The sequence below is a fragment of the Lipotes vexillifer genome, unplaced genomic scaffold (assembly GCF_000442215.2).
Source record: "Lipotes vexillifer unplaced genomic scaffold, Lipotes_vexillifer_v1.1 scaffold661, whole genome shotgun sequence".
NCBI lineage: Eukaryota > Metazoa > Chordata > Mammalia > Artiodactyla > Lipotidae > Lipotes > Lipotes vexillifer.
In genome coordinates, this window is record NW_006796183.1 from 1,507,337 (window position 1) to 1,527,423 (window position 20,087).

General features: G+C 46.3%; 1 protein-coding gene across 1 annotated transcript in view; it reads left to right on the plus strand.

Annotated features, from left to right (window-relative positions):
* Nucleotides 1-180: 180 nt before the first annotated feature.
* The window catches only part of ARMH1 (armadillo like helical domain containing 1), a gene marked incomplete at its 3' end in the record, with an annotated part of 48,279 nt that continues 28,372 nt past the window's right edge, over nucleotides 181-20,087 (plus strand). Inside the window, exons 1-2 of the mRNA XM_007468280.1 lie at nucleotides 181-320; nucleotides 14,949-15,176. Of these exons, the coding sequence (XP_007468342.1) occupies nucleotides 14,971-15,176 (206 nt within the window). The remainder of the gene's footprint in view (nucleotides 321-14,948; nucleotides 15,177-20,087) is intronic.

Genomic DNA, 20,087 nt, shown 5'->3' on the forward strand with positions numbered 1-20,087 from the left:
CCACCGAGTCTCTCTCGGGGGCTCACGCAGCACCCTGCTAGCTCGGCCCTAGCAACCATGCCCCGCCCCGCTCTATCCCTGGCCCTCAGCCATTGGCTGACTCGGTCAGGTATTGGCCAGCCAAGACGCCGGTCAGGAAGAGTCCCCACCCTCCTGTGTAGGTAAGAGGGTCTGTGGGAGAGTTGCTGTGTTCTGGGGTTGGGGAGTGTCTTCCTTCCTAAACCGTGTCTTATCGTACCGGGTGGACAGCAGTGCCCTTTGACTTACGTCATCTAGCTATCTCTACTATCCTCTACCAGCCGCAGCTCCGAGGGCTGGAGGTAGAAAACCGTACAAAACGACCACAAGAATGCGTGCCAGCCCATCCTCCACCCAGCTGGTCGAGGAATATTCTGACTGGTGAGATGGGTAGGATGCAAAGGAGGTGCTATTTTCTAGCAAATACTTTAGAGAATGCCCTGTTCGTGCGGGACATAAAGGGGCTAGGGGGTACAGTTTTCTTAAATTTATCCACGCGCTTAAAAAATATTTACTGACCACCTGTTACATAGGTGGACACTAGTGAGGATTAAGTTTTTGGCTCCGACTTCCGTAAGTCTTAAAAGGAGAGGGAGAGAAATCATGCATGAGCCAACTGCAATACTGTGCAAGGGATAAGTACTACAAGAAGAGTAGGCCCTAAAGATTTTAGGAGCTCAGAATTAGAAGGGGCATTTATGGCAGTGATGATGGCTCTTGAGCTGGGCTTTGAAAGACTTGTGGAGACATGAGACCTTACAGGGCTCAAAGAGAGAAAAGTGAGGGCTTCCCTGGTGGCACAGTGGTTAAGAATCCGCCTGCCAATGCAGGGGACACGGGTTCGAGCCCTGGTCGGGGAAGATGCCACATGCCGCAGAGCAACAAAGCCCATGAGCCACAACTACTGAGCCTGCGCTCTAGAGCTTGTGAGCCACAACTACTGAAGCCCGCGTGCCTAGAGCCTGTGCTCCACAACAAGAGAAGCCACCCAATGAGAAGCCCACTCACTGCAACGAAGAGTAACCCCCGCTTGCCACAGCTAGAGAAAGCCCACGTGCAGCAACAAAGGCCCAACGCAGGCAAAAATAAATAAATAAATTTATAAAAAGAGAGGAAAGTGAGGGGTCGGTGCCAGGAATTATGAGCATTTCCTGGCCAGAGGAGAGACTAATGGGAGAGCAACCTTGGAGGAACAGGTAGGCCCAGATTCTGGAGGGTCTTTGATACCACGCTCAGCTCTGAACTTATGGGTAGATCATACTGATGGAAAAAATTTCCAATGCAGTTTACACCAGTGAGCCCAAGAGCTTAGACTTTATCCTAAGGACAATGGGGAGGCTGCAGGGCTTTAAGTGGAAGAGTAACAATCAGATTTGTGTTTTAGAAAGATCAATGAAGAGAATGGATTGGGGACTGGGAGAAGGAGGGAGACCAGTTTTGGAAGTTGTTTTAGTAATGGGGAAGGATTATGGTGGCCTGAAACATGGAGAGGTAACAGGATTGAAGAAAAGGGTTGGATTCCTTAGACACTTAGGAGTTTAAAAGAACTGGACTTGGTGACTGGTTGGACATGGGGTAAGTAGGAAAAATGAAGAATGACTTCTAAATTCCTGCCTTGGGCAAACAGAAAGGAGAGTTCTTAGGAGAGGGTCAGTTCTGGGCATGGTGAGTTTGAGGTGCCAGTGGGACATCCAAGTGGAGGTGTCCAAGAGGCAGTTGAGTATGCCTGACTGGAGTCTGCAAGATAAGTCTAAACTGGAAATTAAAATGTGCAGTCTGTTGTGCCTTATATGGCAGCCACATGAGTGGATTGATTTGTTGGGCTTGCCCAGGGAGTATGTGTAGAGTAAGAAGAGAAGAGGGCCTAGGACAGAGCCCTGAGAAGCGCCTACATTTGAGGTTCTGCAAAGGTAATTGAGATGAAGTGTCCACAGTGGTTAATTAATCAGTAGTAGAACATGGTTTCCCAGAAACCAGGGGAGGAAAGTGTTGAAGGCTGATGACTAATCAAGTAAAATAAGGTCTAAAAAAAATCCACTGGCTTTAGAAACAAGGAAGTGGCTGTAAAGGCAGTTTCAGTGGAGTGGTGGGAGCTGAGGTCGAATTACAGTGAGTTGAGAAGTGGGTGGGAAGGTGAGGAAGTGAAGACTACACTTTTAAGAAGTTTGGCTCTTTAAGAGGCAAAAAGAGAGAAGAAAATAGCTGGAAGGAGAGGCAGGTTTTTATTCAGATGGGAGAAATGCTGTTGGCATGGATCCAGCAAAGAGAAAAAGATAATATTATAGGAAAAAAGAGATAACAGAGAGTGGCACCCCCAGAAAAAGAATAAGGTAGGGCAGCAGTCCCCAACCTTTTTGGCCTCAGGGACCGGTTTGGTGGAAGACAGTTTTTCCACGGATGGGGCAGAGGAGGGGATGGTTCAGGCGGTAACGCGAGCGGTGGGGAGCGATGGGAGCAGCAGATGAAGATTCGCTCCCTTGCCCGCCGCTCACCTCCTGCTGTGCGGCCCGGTTCCTAACAGGCCATGGACAGCTACCGGTCCACGGCCCGGGGGTTGGGGACTCCTGAGTAGGGGATCCAAAACATTAGTGGAGAAGTTCACTTAGAGGGACATTTGCACTGTGACAGAAAGGAGGCATGTGAGATTAGTACATTAGTAGATTTGGTGGCAGGAACTTGAGAGAACTCTTGTATGGTGGTTCCTATTTTTTCTGTGGAATAGGGACATGGTATCAGCCAGGGAGAAAGGGATTGGAGATGATTTGCAAGATTTGAGACCAGCAGAGAAGGATTGAAATAGCTGCAGTGGAGAATGGGAGCAAGATGACCGAGGTAGCATACAGCTTTCCGGGCAGTTAAGAGCCCTATTGAGGTTGGTGACCATTATTTTGTAGCAGCAGCAGTCTGCATGGTTGTGTGCTATGTATTTTTCCCCCAACAATATTCAGCCATCTACTGGTGGCTGCAGAGAGGTGAATTGAGTTGATCCAGGTTTGAATTTTATCAGGTGGATGAAATGGAAGGGCAAAGGACAAGGAAGTTGAGGATCCTGGCAAGAGTGGTTGAGATGGTGGATCTTAGACCCTAAACTGCATAAGAGAGAGTAAAAGTGTTATGGGCTGGAGGTCCCAATGAAGTCAGAGAACCCATGTCTTGGAAACAGTTGAATGAGAGAGTTATGATGAGAAAGTGGAGTAATGAAGTTTGAGTAGTTTCAAGTGATGACAGGGTCCAGGGTATGGCCATGGTAGCAGGTGGCCAAAGTGGAATACAGAAGACAGCCAAGATGTTGACATGGCCATTGAAATCCCCCCAGATGATGGCAGGACCTGAGGAAGGAAAAGGGAAGAGGATGCTTGTGAGCCAGGTACCAGTAAAGCAGGTTGTTCTGGAGTCTGTAGATGACAGCAAGAGGAGGGGCAAAGGTCAATACAGCTGAATGGCATGACCCTAAAGTAGCAAGGGTTTTTACAAAGAGCAGGTAGAATAGGAACTGAATTGGACTTTGGTGGGGAGACATTAGCCCCTCTCCCAGTCCTGAGATCCCTTGGGTTTAAGAGTATAAGCAGCTTCCTCCAGGGTCGGCTATGCAGAAGTGGCGCCCTGAGGAAGAGCCAGCTTCCGGGGCAGGCTGGAGGTGGGCAGAGCGAGTGTGGAGCCGCTAAGTGTGGAGGAGACTTTGCTGATCAGAAACAAAAGTTTTCCAGGGAAGAGTAAGAAGGTTGGGAAGGGAAGGAAGGACAGGAAATCAGGTCAAGGAAGATGAAGCATAGCGCAATGAAGGGGTGAGGAGAACGTGAGCAGAGAGACTCTGGTTGACCTAGAGAGTTACATTTTGTGGGGAGGGCATGAAGCCAGGCCTGTGGAGTGGAGCTGGGGGCAGAAGTGAGTCTGGGGAGAGGAAAAGAGGGTCCATGGGTAGAGGATGAGGGTACGTCTGGGAAGCTGGTGATGGCAGTAGGTTTTGCAGGAAGGAGATGGGGAAAATGGTCTATGGAAACAGGATGGAGATGGTGGCTGGCTGTGGGGAAGAGATGGGGCAGATGGAGTCTGTGAAGAGGGTATGAGTGGGGAGCAGAAGGAAGGGCCTCTGTGAGAAGAAAGTGACAAATTGTGTTGCATTTGGCCCTGAGGTGGAAGTAAAGGCCAGGACACCCTCTTTGGCTGGGCCTGAAGTTGAAAGGAGAATGTTTCTGTCTCTGTCTCTATCTCTTCTCCCTCTCTCTCTGAATGAGGAGCTGAGAGTGAAGAGTCGGGTTGGGAGAAGGCCTCTGTCCTATTGTGCAGGTGGAACCCACAGGAACAGGAGACAGTGACTGCCTTATCTCCGAGGCCATGTGGGGACAAGGAGCCAGGCTGGCAGCCCATGCCCTGGAGGCTTCTTGCTTTTAGAAATGTGTCTTTTGATTTAGGAGGAAAAGAGCCCTCTGAGAAATTTTATTTAGAAACGAAACCTAGTGACCTTTTGATTTTTTTTTTTTTTTTTTTTTGCGGTACGCGGGCCTCTCACCGTTGTGGCCTCTCCCATTGCGGAGCACAGGCTCTGGACGCACAGGCTCAGCAGCCATGGCTCACGGGCCCAGCCGCTCCGCGGCATGTGGGATCCTCCCAGACCAGGGCACGAACCCGTGTCTCCTGCATTGGCAGGCGGACTCTCAACCACTGCGCCACCAGGGAAGCCCTGATTTTTAATACCTCTTCTCACTTGTTGCTAAGGACCTTTGGCTTAGTACAAGAGCTGAGGGTTTTGAGATTTCTGTGATTTTCGTTTCCTGGCACGAAGAAGAACCGTTTGGCTGCTGTAGAAATGATTTATGGATGAGTCCAGATTTATTAATCACCTCTGAAGATGGAGAGGAAATTAAAAACAAAGAGTCCACTCTGGGCTGAAGACAAAGTAGGTTTGTCGTCCTTGCAGAAGACCTTGCCAAGGTTAGAAGGCCACAAACAAACCAATTTGGACCGAGCTTCCTAATCCAGTTTTTAATTTCATGTGCTTTGATTTTTTTCAGACCATTTTCTCTCCAAGGTAAAATAATGGCCATTTTAATTGGCTGCCATTTACAGAGAGTTTCCAATAAGCATGATGGCATACGTATATTTTTCTCTGGCATTCTGGGTGTGCTCTGGTTCTTATGATCAAGCTGGTGAAACTGACTTTTACTGCATGCTGCATGCCATGATCAGTTGCCTATAAATTAAATCCTCTTTTCCAAAAGCCATTATCCATTAGTGCTAATTTGTTTGCTTCTCATTTCCACTGATCATTAGAGTCTCTGGTTGTGAGCACCAAATTGGAAATGATTTCTTTGACATTTCAAAAAATTTTCTCTCCTTCTTGAATGCCATTTGGCTGCAGCTAAAGAACATTATGGTTTGCAGAGGAACAGTTCACTCCAATTACAATTTAACTGACCGTTCATGGCACTGAATCTCTGTCCTTAGTGTCCAAAGATGACACCGCTGCTGACATTGCTATTTCCTGTCAGCTGTAAAATGCCTCATAGACTATGCACTGGCTTTCTTGGATGGAGATTCTGCCACTCTGCCCATGGCAGCTTTGGGAAGTTGGTAGTTTTATGGACCTACATATCATGAACATTCAGATATAACCATCTAAACGGGAGCTGGCTGATTTCTTTACTCATTCACCAGCGAGCATTTATTAAGCATCTGTTTTGTGCCAGGCATTAGGCAGGCCCTGGGGTCATAGAGACAGGGAGGACCAACCCCTGCCCTTGAGGAACTCACACTCTAGTGGGAGGGACGGTGAAGTTTTACAGCATAGCAGGAGAAGAGGTGGCATAAGTGGGACCACAGACCTGAGAACCCCTAGCTGTCTTGGGGAATTAGCCAAAGGGCAAAAAGGAGGCTGGCCATTCCTGATGGCAGAGCAGGGTTGAGATACAAGTGGGCCCTGGAAGGGCCTGGGGAGTTGAGAAGTTGGTGTCTGCTGCAACGTGGAAGTGACTGCAGATGAGGCTAGGCTGGGGTCAAGTTTTGAAGGATCTTGTATGCCACATCGAGCTCAGACTTTATCCTCTAGGCCAGAAAGAGAAATTTGGGGGTGAAGAAGGGAGGAAGTGTAGAAGCTTGAGGGAAAGGCTTTGTTTATGTATTTGTTGGGGTTGACAGAGATTGAGCAAGTTTAAGAGGAGTCAGAGGAGATGGAGAGATTGAAGATAGAGGGGCAGAATCTAGCGCACACGGAAAGGCTGCGTGCCCATGTGGTGAGGTTAAGAATAGAGGGAGAGGACTTCCCTGGTGGCGCAGTGGTTAAGAATCCGCCCACCAATGCAGGGGACACGGGTTCAAGCCCTGGTCCAGGAAGATCCCACATGCCGCGGAGCAACTAAGCCCATGCGCCACAACTACTGAGCCTGCGCTCTAGAGCCCATGAGCCACAACTGCTGAAGCCTGCATGCCACAACTACTGAAGCCCCCATGCCTAGAGCCACTGCTCCGCAACAAGAGAAGCCACAGCAATGAGAAGCCCGCGCACAGCAACGAAGACCCAACATAGCTAAAAAAAAAAATAGAGGGAGAAGGAGTTCCCTGGTGGCCTAGTGGTTAGGATTCCAGGCTTTCATCACTGCCGTGGCCCGGGTTCAATCCCTGGTCGGGGAACTGAGATCCCGCAAACCACGTGGCACAACCCCCCCAAAAAAATGGAGGGAGAGAAGGGAGTTGCTCCTGATGGGCCCTGTTTTCTCTGTGAAGTAGGAAGCAAGGTTATCTGGGCGTCCTCCCTGATTCCTCCCCGTTTCATCCTCCACAGTCAGACAGTCACCAGGTCCTGTCGCCCCTTCCTATGTGGCGTTTCTAATTCTCTCCAACCCTCGTGTTATCAGCAGCTTTTGCTGAGATTATGGGAACAGCTTCCTAACTGGTGCCCTGCCTCCAGTCTTGCCCCTTTCTGATCACCTTTCTACAATAGAGTCAAGATGCTATTCCTAGAACAAAGTCTTTTCTTGTCACTCTTGACTTAAAGCCCTTGACTTAAAATCCTCACGTTGCCCTCAGGGTCGAGTGCTGACCCTGCAGCAGAGCATCAAGGACCCCTTGTTCTCTGGCCTCCACCCATTTTCCCAGCCCCGTGTCTTGCCGCTTCCCTCCTCATACTGTACTCCAACCACTCTGAACAATCTCAGCAATGAAAATAAGAACTAAGCTTTATTGAGGGTTTCCTATATGTTAGGCAGTTTGTTGACCCTTATGAGGGTCATAAAACCTCATAATACCTTATGAGGTATTATTATCCCCTCTTCTCAGGTAAGAGAACTGAAGCCTGGAGAGGTTAAGTAATTTGCATAAGGTCACACAGCCGGGAGGTGGAAGATCATCCAACTCCAGTGTCTGTGTTCCTAACCACTACGCCACACTGCCTTCCACTCGCAATTCTTTAAATATACCTTACACTCGCGTGCTTCTGAGCCTCCGTATATTTTATTCCCTCTACCTGGAGTACAGCTTCCTCACCTCTTCACCTGGCTAGCTGCAGATGCCTTTCAGCCTGGATGGCATCTCCTCTGGAAATTTTCCATAACAGCCCGCACCCCAACTAAGGCTGGGTTAGGTGTCCCTCGCTCACATTCCCAAAGTATCCTGTGCTTACCCCATCCTAGCGCTTACCACACTATTGGACTTAAAATGGTTTATTTACAGGGCTCTGTGCCACCCCCAAACTACATACCCCTTGAGGGAAGGAACTCTGTTTTGTTCTCACAATTATCCCTAGAGGCCTAACCCAAGGATGGGACACACTTGTCTCTCAGTATTTGTTGACTTTCATGTTGAATGGAATTGCTGATAGTAAGGTTGGCAGTGGGGCAGAGGGACTCCTAGTCACGTCTGAGACAATTTACGTACAATGTGACAGGCACTGGAAACTGAAAGATGGGATGGCAGGAGGCAGCAGCCAGGGATGCAGGCTGTCCAAGAGAAGATGTCAGCGTGGAGAGGCATCAGGGAAGAAAGCCTTTTGAGCAGGAGGGATGGTCAGTGATTTTAGTTGTTGCAGCAACAGAACAAGTAAACAAAGGACTAAGATGTCCTCATTGACCTGGACAATTAGGAGGTTATCAGAGACATGGCTGAATGTGCAAGCAAGTGAAGGGGGGGTGCAGAGAAGCAGAATTGCAGTGGGTTGAGGAGAGACTGGTCCGTGGAGGATCAGAAAAGAGTGTGTAGACTTTTTAAGAAGCTTTTCTGTGAAGGGCAAAAACCAGAGAGGTGACTGCAGGGGGACAAGAGGGTGAGGTAAGTGGTTTTTGTTTTCATTTTTGCTTATTTTTGTTTTAGGATAGGCAAGAATTAAGTAAGTTAACAAGAAAAAATGCCTAATTAAAGAGAGCAGTTGAGGATCAAGGGGAAGAGGGAGTAGTGGATGGAGTGGGGGCTCTAAGGAGGCAGGATGGGTGGGTGTAGAGCTCTGGTAAAGGGGTAAAGAAGGAAAAGAGAAGGATGGGTATGGATACAATAACATGGGAAGAATGAAGAGACTGTCAGGATGGTTTTGCCTAATGGCCTATAACTTTTTTGTGAAGCCCAAGAGTAGATCTCCTGAGAACAGATGGAAGAGGTGGGAGGGTAAGGAGCTCGGAACTGTAGACTTCCCAGGCTATTCACAAAGTTTAGGCTGTGGACCATGAGTGTGGATGCTGGATTGGATGGAGGTCACCAGAGTCCAGATTTTGTGCCTCTCCTACAAGCCCCAGCAGACCCTGGGATTTATCCCCATGAGAGCACTTTACACTTCTCAGTAAAATCATCTGGTTCCCTTTCTCTCTACCCCACCAGTTTGTAAGTACCTTTTTTTTTTTTTAACATCTTTATTGGAGTATAATTGCTTTACAATGGTGTGTTAGTTTCTGCTTTATAACAAAGTGAATCAGCTATACGTAGACATATATCCCCATATCTCCTCCCTCTTGCGTCTCCCTCCCACCCTCCCTATCCCACCCCTCTAGGTGGTCACAAAGCACCGGGCTGATCTTCCTGTGCTATGTGGCTGCTTCCCACTAGCTATCTGTTTTACATTTGGCCACTCCATGCCACTCTCTCACTTCGTCCCGCTTACCCTTCCCCCTCCCCATGTCCACAAGTCCATTCTCTACATCTGTGTCTTTATTCCTGTCCTGCCCCTAGGTTGTTCAGAACCTTTTTTTTAGATTACATACATATATATATGTGTTAGCATACAGTATTTATTTTTCTCTTTCTGACTTACTTCACTCTGTGTGACAGTCTCTAGGTCCATCCACCTCACTACAAATAACTCGTTTCTTTTTACAGCTGAGTATATATGTGCCACATCTTCTTTATCCTGTCGTCTGTTGATGGACACTTAGGTTGCTTCCATGTCCTGGCTATTGTAAATAGAGCTGCAATGAACATTGTGGTACATGACTCTTTTTGAATTATGGTTTTCTCAGGGTTGTAAACACCTTGAGGGCAAAAAATATATTTGTTATGTTGACCAATGCCAGTCCCAGTGCTTGGCTAGGAGTGGCACCCAGGACATCTGTTTAATTAATTACTGTGTGGGATTAAGGAAATTAAAATGCTCATTATGAGCACAGTGTGTTGGATGTCAATTTAAATAACACTTGTTGAATATACATGATGTGCCAGGGACGATGCTAGCCAAAATTACGAAGATGGAACAGGTTGATGCTGAAATTGCCTAGCAGCTCATGGGTAAACAGGAGGACTTGGGTGCAAGAGGGTATGGCAAGTAAATCAGCATTGGGGCAAGGGAGACGGGGAAGGACAGGACGCCTGACCTCAGAGGAAAAGAAATGATTGAGAAACAGTACGAGGACTTTATTATTTTTTTATGAATTTATTTATTTTTGGCTGTGTTGAGTCTTCGTTGCTGTGCGCGGGCTTTCTCTAGTTGTGGCGAGCAGGGGCTACTCTTCGTTGAGGTGCACAGGCTTCTCATTGAGGTGGCTTCTCTTGTTGCGGAGCATGGGCTCTAGGTGCGTGGGCTTCAGTAGTTGTGGCGCACGGGCTTAGTTGCTCCGTGGCATGTGGGATCTTCCCGGACCAGGGCTCGAATCTGTGTCCCCGGCCTTGGCAGGCGGATTCTTAACCACTGCGCCACCAGGGAAGTCCCAGCAGTATGAGAACTTTAGAGAATGGTGTGTGAAGCATGGGGAAGCTGGCAGCCTCCCCTTATTTCCTACTGGAAGCAGTGACATGGGGGGCGGGGTAGGAGGAACAGACTCATATTTAAGGTGCAGCAAAACTTAGATGGAAGACGTTCTTTGGCCTGAATGAAGAGGGGTAATGGGGAACAACTGGAGAGTTTTAAGCAGGGAAATATGCCCGATTTGCATTTTTTAAAGAATCTCACATCACTACCTGGAGAATATATCCAATATTTTGTAATAATTGTAAATGGAGTGTATCCTTTAAAAATTGTGTAGAAAATAAAGCACATTTTATTTTAATGATATAAAAAGAAGACTGTCGCATCACTGTGGAGATTAGGTTGGGGTAAACCCAAAGATCAGTTAGGAGGCTGTTGCAGCGATCCACGTGAGGGATGGGGGTAAACTACAACAGTGGCACTGGAGATGAAGCTAAATAGACTGATCTGAGGGAGATTTAGGTGGTATAATTGGCAGAACCTGGCAGCAGATTGGATGAGGAGGGCAAGGGAGAGGAATACATCAACATAGCTCTTGAGTGACTAGGAGAGTGGTAACAGTCACTGAAATAGGACCCACATAGGGAGAGGAGCAGGGGTGAGGGATTGATGAATTCAGTTTGGGACTTATGGATTTGAAGAGTGTGTGAAGCCTACCAAGGAAGACGTCTGTGGTCATTTAATCATATTCTCAGCCTGGGAGGGAGGCCCAGGCTGAAAATATGGATTTGGGAGTCATAAAGCCTACAAATGTAATATGAACTCTTGAAAGTGGTACGTTTCTCCCCTTTTCCCAGTTTTCTTTCTTTAATTCTTTTTAAAACTGTACTTATTAGGTTTTAGGGGTTTTTTTTTCAATCATCATCAAATCTTATTTTGAAGAAAAGTTGAGATTAAAATAAATATGTGGCTGTCGTCTCTTGATTAAACATGGCTACCCCCCTGTATTTCCCCCTACCTCTCAAAACCTTGCTGACTTAACACTAAAGAAATATAAAAGGTATTAAGTTACAAAAGCTCAGAGAAGGAAGCAACAGCAGATGAAAGTCAACAGATATATGGAAGTAGAAGGCAGGTGGGGGAGTGTTACCTGGCCTGAAACATCCTAAGAAGTTCCAAACCAGCTGCCAACCAGGGGAGATTACCAACAAGAAGCAAATCAGTTCACCCAGTTTAATTTCCAAGACGCTTAATGCCTTGGAAGCACGAGTTACTCCAGAAGGTCAGCAATGAGGTACAGGGCTAAACATGGGGGCTTGGCTGGAGTCTGTGTGCAGAGCACTTTGCTGCAGCCCCAGAGCTCCGCTCTCAAAAGCCAAACGACTGCTCTAAACTCTCTTGCTGCATAAGGAGGAACTCTGGAGGCCTCCATACTCAGGGACTTCAGGCAGGGTTTGAAGGGCAGGGTGGAAAACTGAGGGATGGAGGGAAGATTTACACACTACATGGTGGCAGCCCTAGTCCTTCCCCCACCCCAACCCCAGGATGCCAGCAGCCAGGCACTTAGCACCCCTACCCTCTCATCCTCCCTGGGAAAGTAGAAGACTCTTCTCCAGAGGCCCTGAGAACCCCAGGTGGGGAAAAAAGAAGAAAAAAACCCTCCACTGACTGACATTTGTGAGTTTCTCAATGAAAAGTCTAGTTGTTGCCTGTTAAAGAAATTTTCAAAAACTGAAGGACACAGGATGGAAGGCTTAGTATAATAACTGAAAAAGACCTGCACCAAGGCATATCATCATACAATTTCAGAAAAGGTTTTCAAAGCATCAAGAGTGAAAAAAACAAGCCACAGACAAAGGCACAGAAATCAGAATGATGTCAGATTTCTCAAAAGCAACCCTGGGATGCTCAATCAAGGGGGAAGCTTGTTCTAACCTGGAATTACACACCCAACCAATCTGACATGAGGTCAGAATACTTTCAGATTTTCAAGGACACAGAAAAAAATTCATTTCTTAGGAAGCTACTGGAGAATGTGACTCAACAAAATGAGAGAGTAAACCAAGGAGGACGAGGTGGATCCAGGAAACAGGGCAATAGCGAAGACAGGCAAAAGGAAATCCCAGGACTACATTTGTACGCCAAGCTTAGCAAGCAGCCAGTCCAAACTGGAGCAGAAAGACAGAGGTCCTTGGGACAGAGTTCTCCAGGGAGAAGATGGGACTGATCAGTTAGGGGTTGAACATTCAGAAAGATCATTGCTATGTGTTTGGAATATTTGGAAGAAAACAGCTCTAGTACTTAGAAAATTAAACAGTTTAAAAAAGAAACAATTATTAACTCCAGGTAAAACCAACTTGTAAGAGAAGGAAAATGTAATAGTAGTTTACAGCTTGAATGAACAGTGTTACTTGGTCAATAATGTAAACACTAACTATTGATTTAACTATAAATTGTGGAAAACTATATTGTGAGAATGAGGAGAGAAAAATGGGGGTTAGAGGGTGCAAGAGAGCTAATTCCTCAGAATTAGAAATAAATAGTGCCTAAAATTGACGAATCAAATAATAGTAATGTATTAGTTTGCTAGGGCTGCCATGACAAAGTGGCACAGACCAGATGGCTTAAACAACAGAAATTTATTATCTCACAGTTCTGTACCTCTGATAAAGGTGTCCAAGATCAAGGTGTCAGAGGAATGGTTTCTTCTGAGGCCTCTGTCCTTTGCTTGCAGATGGCTGCCTTCTGGTGTCTTCAGATGGCCTTCCCTCTTTATGTGTCTGTGTCCTAATCTCCATTTATAAGGATACCAGTTATGTTGGATTAGGGCCCACCCTGATGACTTCATTTTAACTTAATTACCTCTTTAAAGACCCTATCTCTAAATAGAGTCACATTCTGAGGCACTGGGGATTAGGGCTTGAACATATGGATTTGTTGAATTCAGCCCACAGCAAGTAGTATAAACTCATTATTTGGACAAATAGAACACCAGAAGAGATAGCCAAAAGAGTTGAAAGTGGTTGCCTCTGGAGTGAGACTGGAGGATGGAAAAGGGGGAGGCAGGTACTATTACTCTTTTACTTTGTCAGGTGGGCAGTGGGGCCTTGAACCCAGTCTGACTCTAAATCTCATGTTCTTCCCCACTACTATGAGATTTGGAGCTCCACCAGGCCAGGGCAGTGCGGTACGCCTCTTCACACTTCCCTCAGCACCTTGCACAGTGCTTTACTAAATATGTATGACTTACAGCTGTATCACTATGACTTTAAAGCTGCCGTTTGTCAGTTTTCTTTTCCTGTTTAAAAAAAAAAAAAGCTGATGGGGAAGACAGATCCAAGGAAACCTCGAGGGGCCATAATATGGAGCATCCAGCTGAAAGTTTCCCACCCTTGGTGTTCTAGAATCGTTGGGTGCATCTCTGGTAGCACTTTGAGTTTTGATCCTAGAAACGGTCCATCCACGGCAGGGGAGGGGCACAGGCTGCTTTCCTGCTGTTGGTGGTGTATCAACCCCTCCTTCCTGGGGTCTAGAATAGCCACTCATCCCCATTTTCTTGAGTCCAGTTTGGCTGTTAAAGGTGGCCGTGGCCTCTGTAAGTTATTCTCAGACTTAGGGCTGTAATGTCATTCACAAGGATTGATGCCTGATCCCATGAGGGGTCTTGGTCATTTTTGTGTTTCGGTTGATCCACAGTTATTCACCTGGCTGTTAAGGCTGACAGGACATTGTAGCTGGCTCTATCCCTGAGGCTACGTGGACGCCCTTCCTGGGAGCACATACCCGGTGTCCTCCAGGGAGCAGTGGAGGTTGGTGTGTATGTCTGTCTGTCTTAGCATGCCTCAATTGCTTCCTGATAAAATTCTGAGAGTTGGGCCCCATCAATATCTCAAATACATGTGAGGAAACGTTAACTTAGAATCAATTTTAAGATGTTTCAGGCTGTAAAGTCCTTTTAACTATGTCTGTGGCAAAGATGTAGAAGCACTTTATGGGACTGTAAATTTCACATTGAACAGTCTTCTTGAAATACGCATCTCCCCTACACACAAGCTGTTTTCTCCATATCAATCGTAGCCCTGCAAGTAATGTTTCACAAATATTCTGTAAAGCACAGAAAACCCCATGATAATGTGAAGTATGACTTTCACTTGTCTGTTAGACAAAAGAATCACACATGCCTCTCTCCCATCAGCACTAACATTTGTTATGGATAATAACACTTTCAATCACAACTATTTTTGGAAAGCGGGTTTATTTTAAACCTTCCCTCCCCCACTGAAAACACTCTCCCAAGGACACAGACTCCTACAAACCACAGCCCATTAATCTAACTATGGAACTAGAACTTTTCCTTCCCACTAACTTTGTTTAAAAGTTGTTTTTAAGAGAGAGAGTCTAAAGGCCACAGGTACAAGATTAAGGAGAATTTTACCTTTTTGGCTGATTGGCGTAAGAGGGGCCTGGGTCTCTAAAGGCTCAGTCTCTGATGTTGTATTAGGTGAGGGCTGAGAGAGGCCATGGTTTTAGGCAGCATCTGCATATCACCTGGAGCCTGTGGTCCTTTTAGTTGCGGGCACCAGCAGAGAAGCCAAAGAGCTAAAGATTTATATTGTATATTCTTAATTCCATGACAACACAGCTGGATTCTCCCTGTTCAAGTAGCAGGTGACCAGTCCTAGAGGTGTATTTTGAACGTCACTACATCCATGAGGGTGACAGAGGCTCACCCTGCCTCCAGATGATTGCTGGAAAAGCAAAACTCACAGAGTAACTACAGGCCTTGCATGGTTCTGAATACTTTGGTAACTTGTCTGTTTTCCCTCCTCTGTAGCCAACTTGAGGACCCACTGATCATGACTTCTATAAAGGAGCAGGCAGCAATTAGCCGGCTCTTGAGTTTTTTACAGGATTGGGACAATGCTGGCAAAGTCGCAAGGAGTCACATCCTCAACAATTTCATTGAAACCAACCAAGGCAAGACTGCCCCTGAGCTGGAACAGGAGTTTTCCCAGGGAGCCAGCTTGTTCCTGGTCCGCTTGACCACCTGGCTTAGACTCACGTATCCTTTGCTGAACAGGAAAACAAATAGGCAATCTTCAAAAGAGAAAAGGAGCAAAGATAGTCGAGGGAGCTCTTCTCCTGATTCTCTCTCAGATTTTAGAACAGGACATCTAGTGATCAAAATACCATCCCAGAAGTCAAGAACTCCCTCAACATCCTGTCTTCCCAATCTATAAATATATCCTCATTCTCACTGCTAACCTCTCTTGCTCCCATCAGAGTTGAAGTGGGTGTTCCTTGTCTAGGACTAATACTCTGTGTTGTGCTCGAATCCCTTCCCATCTCCCCAAGGACTTTATTTGTTCTCTCCTATAGCCTTCACTTTTGCCTCATTACCAGCTTTTTCATCAGCATTTATGTATGCTCAAATCTCTTCCACCTTAAGATTTTAATTCAATCCTTGTCTGGAACCTATATTCCACCTTGCTTCTGCCCTTCGTGCTGAAGCCTGTTGAAAAGGCTGTTGACCTTCCCCGCCTCCCTTTCTCCTACACCCACTGCAGCCTGACTTCTGTCCCCTCCACTCCATGACGCAGGTCTTGTCAAGGTTACCAGTGCTTTTCTAATTGTGAAACCCAGTGACCACATCCTCAGACCTTATACAGGACCTCTCAGTGGCATTTGTCAGCCGACCATTCCCACTTCTCAAAACATTCTTCCCTGAAACTAATGTAATGTTTATGTCAATTTTACCTCAATAAAAAGAGAGAGAAGGAAAGCAAAAAGAAGCACATATAGACAATATCACCACACACACACACACACACACACACACTCACACACTCACACACACACACACACACACTGTCACACACTTCCTGTGGTTTCTAATACCAGTTCTCTTGGTTTTCTCCTTTCCTTCTGTCCATCCTCCTCTTCAGCCATGCCTTAAATGTTGGTGTTTGCCGGCCTCCAGCCACAGCCCTCTTTTCTGCTTTCTCTCAGCTTTTCCCTAAGTGATCTAGCTACTGTCAAGATGTCAACACCACTCCCGTTTGAGGACTCTCAGCTGTGTACCCCACCCACATTTCTCTGGAATCTGAGTTCCATACCTGTTAACCCAGCTGCCACCTCCACTTGTCTCCCACAGACTCTCACATTTCTGGCTTGGGAAACTAGGCGAATGGGACATCATTACGTGGGAAGAGAATACAAGGAAAGGAGTGAGTCTGGGGGTAGATAAGTTTGATTTGGGACATGTTGTGTTTGAGGTGCCTGTGCTCAGGAGCCCCAGAAGCAGACTTGGGGCTGAAGACAGATTTGGTCCCCATGATGGTGATAATTTGAGTCGTGGGTGGATTTCAGGATATTCCTTCTCCGTATGCCTGTAGCACTCCATGTATTCATCTCAGACCCTTTTCTTATGTATTTTTCTCATTGCCTGAATCCTCTCCCCTCCCCTAAACCTCCTCTTTATTTAACTAATTTCTACTCCATTATTCAGGTCTCAATCCAAGCATCACTTTCTCAGGAAGCCCTTTTCAGAGCCCCAGACTAGCTTAGGTTCCCCTGTTAAATATACTCATGGCACTTCCTCTATTTTAATAGTCATAACATCTTGTTATTACCTGCTTAATATCTCTCTTCCCCCACTGGATTGTAAGCTCTACAAGGGCAGGAATTACATCTGTTCTACTCCTCTCTGTATTTCTAACACCTAACACGTGCCTGGCACATAATGGGTACTTAATACATGTTTGTTGAACAACGGAATGAATGAACCAGAGACTCTGAAGCTAAGCAGAACTAAAGGCTTAGGTAAACACAGCTATCTCTTCTTATAGTTAATCATTGATAAAATTATTAATTAGACTCAGGCCTTGAACACAGTCCGGCGGGAATCCACTGAATACATCTCTAGGTTAACCCCAATATTCTCAAGACATTAGTGTGCATAAAAGAGGTTTAAAATGCAGATAACCGGGCTTCCCTGGTGGCGCAGTGCTTGAGAGTCCGCCTGCCGATGCAGGAGACGCGGGTTCGTGCCCCGTTTCGGGAGGATCCCACATGCCGCGGAGCGGCTGGGCCCGTGAGCCATGGCCGCTGAGCCTGCGCGTCCGGAGCCTGTGCTCCGCAAATGGGAGAGGCCACGACAGTGAGAGGCCCGCATAACGCAAGAAAAAAAAAAAATGCAGATAACCAGTCTGCCTCCCCACCCCACCACCAGGTTTTGGTTTAGTAGAGTAAGGGTGGGTCCCTGGACTCTTTATTTTTCTTTTCTTTTTTTTAATTAATTAATTTATTTTATTGTTTTTTTTATTGGAATAAAATTGCTTTACAGTGTTGTGTTAGTTTCTGCTGTACAATGAAATGAATCAGCTATATGTATAGCTATATCCCCTCCCTCTTGAACCTCCCTCCCAAGCCCCCCCATCCCACCCATTTATGTCATCACAGAGCACTGAGCTGAGCTCCCTGTGCTGTACAGCAGGTTCCCACTAGCTATCTGGGTTTTTTGTTTGTTTGTTTTGTTTTGGCTGCATTAGGTCTTGGTTGCTGCGCACGGGCTTTCTCTAGTTGTGGCGAGTGGGGCTACTCTTCATTGCGGTGCGCAAACTTCTCTTTGCGGTGGCTTCTGCTGCGGAGCACGGGCTCTAGGCGTGTGGGCTCAGTAGTTGTGACACGCAGGCTCAGTAGTTGTGGCTCGTAGGCTCTAGAGCGCAGGCTCAGTAATTGTGGCACACTGGCTTTGTTGCTCCGCAGCATGAGGGATTTTCCTGGACCAGGGCTTGAACCCATGTCCCATGCATTGGCAGGCGGATTCTTAACCGTTGTGCCAACAGGGAAGCCCTAGCTATCTGTTTTACACATGGTAGTGTATTTATGTCAAACCTAATCTCCCAATTCTTCCCACCCTACCCTCCCCGCTCTGTGTCCTCATATCCGTTCTCTATATCTATGTCTCTCTTCCTGCCCTACAAATAGGTTCATCTGTACCATTTTTCTAGGTTCCACATATATGCATTAATATACGGTATTTGTTTCTCTCTTTCTGACTTACTTCACTCTGTATGACAGACTCTAGGTCCGTCCACATCTCTACAAATGACCCAATCTTGTTCCTTTTTAATGGCTGAGTAATATTCCATTGTATATATGTACCACATCTTCTTTATCCATTCATCTATCATTGGACATTTAGATTGTTTCCATGTCCTGGCTATTGTAAATAGTGCTGCGATGAACATTGGGGTACCTGTGTCCTTTTGAATTATGGTTTTCTCAGGGTATATATACGCCCAGTAGTGGGATTGCTGGGTCATATGGTAGTTCTGTTTTTAGTTTTATAAGGAACCTCCATACTGTTCTCCATAGTGGCTGTATCAGTTTATATTCCCACCAACAGTGCAAGTGGGTTCCCTTTTCTCCACACTCTCTCCAGCATTTGTTGTCTGTAGATTTTTGATGATGGCCATTCTGACCAGTGTGAGGTGATACCTCATTGTAGTTTTGATTTGCATTTCTCTAATAATTAGTGATGTTGAGCATCTTTTCATGTGCCTCTTGGCCATCTGTATGTCAGGACTCTTTAGTTTTCAAAAGAGCCCTGGGTTGACTCTGATGCCAGTGGTCCACAAGTGGTGCTTTGAAAAACATCAGGATCTACAATCTGGCGTTGTCCCCATAACTCATGACACTAACCTCACCAAAATGTTGTCACTAACTTGACATTTTCCACTCGACCAAAGGGTGACGTGAGTGAGGCAGTGTCAGATCCTAGCTTTATTTAAAACTTTGATATTTTATTCATTGTGTATTTTTATATTATTTTTCTTTTTTTAATAATGCAGGAAATATTATTTAGTAACTGAGATTTTGATGCCCCCTTAAATTTCATACCTGAGGGAATTCCCTGACAGTCCAGTGGTTAGGACTCCTCGCTTTCACTGCCAAGGGCCCGGGGTCAATCCCAGGTCAGGGAACTAAGATCCCACAAGCCACGCGGCCAAAAAAAAAAAAAAAATTAATACCTGAAGCAAGTGAGTCACTCGCCTCACACCCTAGTCCCAGCCCTGCTTGACCACTGCCCTTTCTAAAGCTCTCCTCTCTGGACTTCCCTGGTGGTCCATTGGTTGAGACTCCACACTCCCAAAGCAGGAGGCCCAGGTCTGATCCCTGGTCTGGGAACTAGATCATGTATCCATGCTGCAACTAAGAGTCTGCCTGCCACAACCAAGAAGTCCACACGCTGCAACTAAAAAGATCCCCCATGCAGCAACTAAAGATCCCGCATGCTGCAACGAACATCCCATGTGCCACAACTAAGACCCGGTGCAGCCAAAAAACTAAATAAATAAAAAAATTTTTTTTTAAAAAGTAAAAAAGAAATCTCTCCTCTTCTCTCCCTTCTCCCATCACCGTTTCTCAGTCACTGTTGCAGGGTCTTTCCTACCACCCTTTAAATATTAGTGTTTCTAAGATTTCTGTGTTCAGCCCTCTTCTTTTTTTAATTTAATTTTATTTATTTATTTATTTATTTTGGGCCGCATTGGGTCTTCGTTGCTGCGCGCGGGCTTTCTCTAGTTGCAGAGAGCTGGGGCTACTCTTCGTTGCGGTGTGAGAGCTTCTCATTGCGGTGGCTTCGCTTGTTGCGGAGCACAGGTTCTAGGGCACGAGGGCTCAGTAGTTGTGGCGCACGGGTTTAGTTGCTACGCGGCATGTGGGATCTTCCCAGACCAGGGCTCGAACCCGTGCCCCCTGCATTGGCAGGCGGATTCGTAACCACTGCACCACCAGGGAAGCCCAAGCCCTCTTCTTTTCTTACTCAATCATTGCACTTGTTAACCGAGGCATTATATCATTCTTCTCCGTGTCCTAAGTGCTAATCAGAGCACCCAACATTTAGTGGACACTCAGCCAACGTTTATTAAATGAACCACGCTTTTTTTTTTTTTTTGGCCACCCTGCG